General features: G+C 48.2%; 1 protein-coding gene across 1 annotated transcript in view; it reads left to right on the plus strand.

The window, feature by feature from the left end:
* Positions 1-549, plus strand: part of LOC109528116 (H-2 class I histocompatibility antigen, K-D alpha chain-like) — a 12,217-nt gene extending 11,668 nt beyond the window's left edge. The window contains exons 4-5 of the mRNA XM_019890425.1: positions 6-314; positions 438-549. Coding sequence (XP_019745984.1) covers positions 6-314; positions 438-448 — 320 coding nt within the window. The 3' untranslated portion in view covers positions 449-549. The remainder of the gene's footprint in view (positions 1-5; positions 315-437) is intronic.
* The last annotated feature ends 3,215 nt before the right edge of the window (positions 550-3,764 follow it).

Here is a 3,764-nt window from a genome sequence, read left to right on the forward strand (position 1 = left end):
CGCAGAGCTTCCCAGGGTGTCTCTCCTCCAGAAGACGCCTTCCTCTCCGGTCACCTGCCACGCGACGGGTTTCTACCCCCGCACATCGGATCTTTTTTGGAGGAAGGACGGCGAGCAGCTGCACGAGGACGTGGAGATGGGCCAGACGCTCCCCAACCACGACGGAACCTTCCAGACCGCGGTCCACCTGAAAGTGGAGGCGGCGCGCGACGCGGAGGCCAAGTACGAATGTGTGTTCCGGCTGGCCGGCGTCGAGGAAGCCATCGTCGTTAAGTTGGACGGCAAAAGCATCCTGAGCAACGAGCGTGATGCAGGTGAGCGCCGCGCACCCGCTTGAATCGTTGCGTCACCTTGGATTGACTCTCGCCCAACGGTGTCGTGACGAGCTCTTCGCGTGCTTCTCTTCATCGCTCACATCTTTGTTGCCACATGAAAAGAAGAAGAATGAGTCAAGATGGTGGTGGGCATCGCTGTCGCCTTGGGGGTCCTGGCTCTGCTGGCGGCGGGGGTGGCGGCGGTCCTTGCCAAGCGTCGCCGGAACAGACAAGGTGAGGGACGCCAAGATCTGGTCTGCCGTGAAGATCCAAAGAGAACTTGCGTCACTTGGAGCAAAAAGTTCGTCATCCTAACTTTCTTTCTCTTTCCTTCCAGCCAAATACTCTGCAGCGCGTAAGTAAAACATTTTCTCTTTCCTTTGAGCCACAATAAACGAGGCAGTTCCACGAAGGTCCAATTTAGGCCTTTGCCGCCAAAGTGTGAATCAGGAGTCGCTTGAAACGACAGGAAAAGTCGGCTCCGTAACGATGCACACGTGAATGTTGATGTGAGAAGCTCTCACTGTGCACAAAAAAACAAAACTCCATCGGTGGCTTTCTTACGAGTTGAATTTGTTGAGTGGCCACGCTCGTAACCGAAACCACGAGTGTCGCAAGTCCTCTTTGTCCAATGAAATGAACGGAAATGCCAATCAGCCGCTTGAGCTGTCCCCAAAAAGACAACAATAGTTGTCAGGTGTCCTTACAAATAGCCCTCCCTGAAATTATATTTAAAAAAAAAAAATCATACACACATGAACAGAGGAATGAGATAATGAAATCGATTTTATAAGGTAGAACATGTTTGTTTTTGTTTGGTCTTACTGATGATTGATGGCCACTGAGCTTCGGCCGTCTTGGACAGTTTCAGTCAAACGCTAATGAAGGCGTCTCAAATCCTTTGAGGTCATAAGTCAGATGCTAATTAAGGCGTCTCAAATCCTTTGAGGTCATCGGTACGTCACTAATATTAGTAGTTTCGACACAGAGGATAAAGAATATGCAATATGACACCGTGAACTGTGTAGTGCAGACGCGGCAACAGTTGTAACACAAAAAGACGCAAGTAGAAGATCGGAGAGCGCCGCAAACGTGACTTGTTTTTGCTCCATATCTCACGCTGCGCTTGCACTTCCTCAGCCGTTTCCACCGATCCCGAGCCCCTTTCCAAGTGAGACGCGGTGGCTGTCGCACGGTGAGTTAGCTCCCGCGCGATCTTTGGAATGTGGAAATGCTCTTGGCGACATCTTGATGTGGATTCTCGTTCACGCTTTGCTTCGGCTCTTCTCCCTCCAGACGTCAAGAACACAAGTGGGCCTGCTGAGCACGTTCTCATCACACCGCCTCTGAAAACGCTGATGTTTTTTCTTCTTCAAGCGGACCATGAGTGCGATTGAGCTTCTGTTAAGTCACGCTCAAAGGTTTCTGGTTTTGGGGGGTTTGAGGTTTCTGTGTGAAAATGACTTCTTTTTTTTTTTGTAGCAGTCAATTGAAACATTCAGCAGCTGAATGTCGTTGAGGTCATGATTGAATGGGATTTTATGGTCCTCCAAAAATGTGCTTGATAGTTTCGACGGGATCTCTGCATTCTTGTTTGATTGGATTTGCGGTTTGAAATGCAAACTTTATCATCATAAGTTATGAACAAAATGATTGTTTGGCACACCCCGAGAGGTAGCCCGCGGAGCCAAGGCCGAGAGCACAACGATTCTTCCATCACCACTTTCGCTTGAGCAAACAAGTCTGCCAAAGTGCGCATTGATCAGAAAGTCACGTGAATGATTGCGCTCCTCATCCGAACATTTTGGACCGATCGCTCGACCAGTGCCAAAGATGGAAATGGCCACCGGGGTGCACTACTTGGCCGCGACCAGCAGACGCGCTGCAGGTTTGCCGTCTCAAGAAGTTGAGCGCGGCGGGTTGAGCGACAGCCCTGCTGGAAAGTGTCATGCTCTGTTTTGATTGTGTTTGAGCTCCTTGTGGCCAGCGATTTCAGCCTGTACTTTTCTGCAATAAATATTTTTGTTTTTGCACTTTGTCTGAGCCTGCATTTCTCGAATCCAAAAAATGATTCGGTTCGGTTCTGAAGAAATCGACAGAAAGCCTTGGTCAACTTGTTATTCATGACACGGTGTTAGAGGAATCTATGAGCAAAATTGTACCATGTTTCATTTAATTAGGGCACATCTAAAGGTTTGGGTGCGTGTCCGGCACCCCCAAATGCCTGTGCACAAAGGCGCCGGCCACCTGGCCGGAGGACTGTTGAAGTCCACAATTAGCACGTCAATGCAGGTGGGCGATCAGAGGAGAGAGGGCTGGACTCGGTCACAAAGGGGGAATGAATAATCCGGGAACAGCGGTTGAACAACAAAAGACGAGTTGAGAACACCCGTCGTGCCCAGGCGACATTGGCCATCCGCAAAGTCTGAAACATGTTGATGCAGAGTAGACCAGACAGAAAGGCGCCAATGTACCGGTGGTTCAAAGCTTAAACCCAGGTAACCAATCATCACTACCGAGGGGCCGAACCGGGGGTGCGGTATGTAAATATCGGGGGCAGTGTTTTCCTTGTATGTTACAATAAAAGTCTGAATTGGCGGGAAATGAGCTCGAGTGTGTGATCATCGGAGCAACTACCGTCGTTCGCTCTCAGAGATCCGCTCCCGCCGATAATGAAGACAATTTTCCTGTGTGCCGAGTCATTTCTTTAACTTTGTCCAAGAAAATCTCTGACACAGATAAAACAAAATATTCTAGCTTGTTTAACCCATCCTTCGATTTTCGCTTCTCATGTCCTGTTCGAGGCTGCAGTTACCAGCAGGAGCAATTTTAATTGGATTTTACTGGCCTACGTCGGCCATTGCTGGGTAAACAGGTAAACGCCCCCTTTTGAATCAGCCTGCTCGGTATTTGTTTTGGGGCAATAGCACCGCAGGCCGTGTTTTCCATCTGAACTTCTATAGATGTATGAAATATAAAACAAGAAAAATGATGCCCCTTGATCAGACACCGCTAGACTGCAATCAATTCAGAGAGATCAAAAAGAGGCCTTGACAAGAGAAGGACACACACACATGCACATGCACAGACCCGCACGCATTCAGGGGACGTCACGGCAAATTCCATCAAGAGAAGTGCAGTATTAACTTCGCCAGCTCGCCAAACATGAACTCACCTTTGGGTCAGTTATGCATTTCATCGAAAGACAATAAAAGTATGGACTTTGATGATCGGGTGGTGCTCACCCATAAAAAAAAAAATAATACATACATACATACATACATATAAAGACATTTTCGTCTCTTTATAAACACACTTGCTAAACCTCAGTGGAAGGAAAGAAAAGACGCCGTGGACAAGACAGTTATTGCAGTAAAAAATATATACAACAGGGGTGTCAAAGTAAAATGGACAGAGGGCCAAATTAAAAAATTTTGCTCCAAGGCGAGG

The sequence above is a fragment of the Hippocampus comes genome, unplaced genomic scaffold (assembly GCF_001891065.2).
Source record: "Hippocampus comes isolate QL1 unplaced genomic scaffold, H_comes_QL1_v1.1 scaffold564, whole genome shotgun sequence".
Classification (NCBI taxonomy): domain Eukaryota; kingdom Metazoa; phylum Chordata; class Actinopteri; order Syngnathiformes; family Syngnathidae; genus Hippocampus; species Hippocampus comes.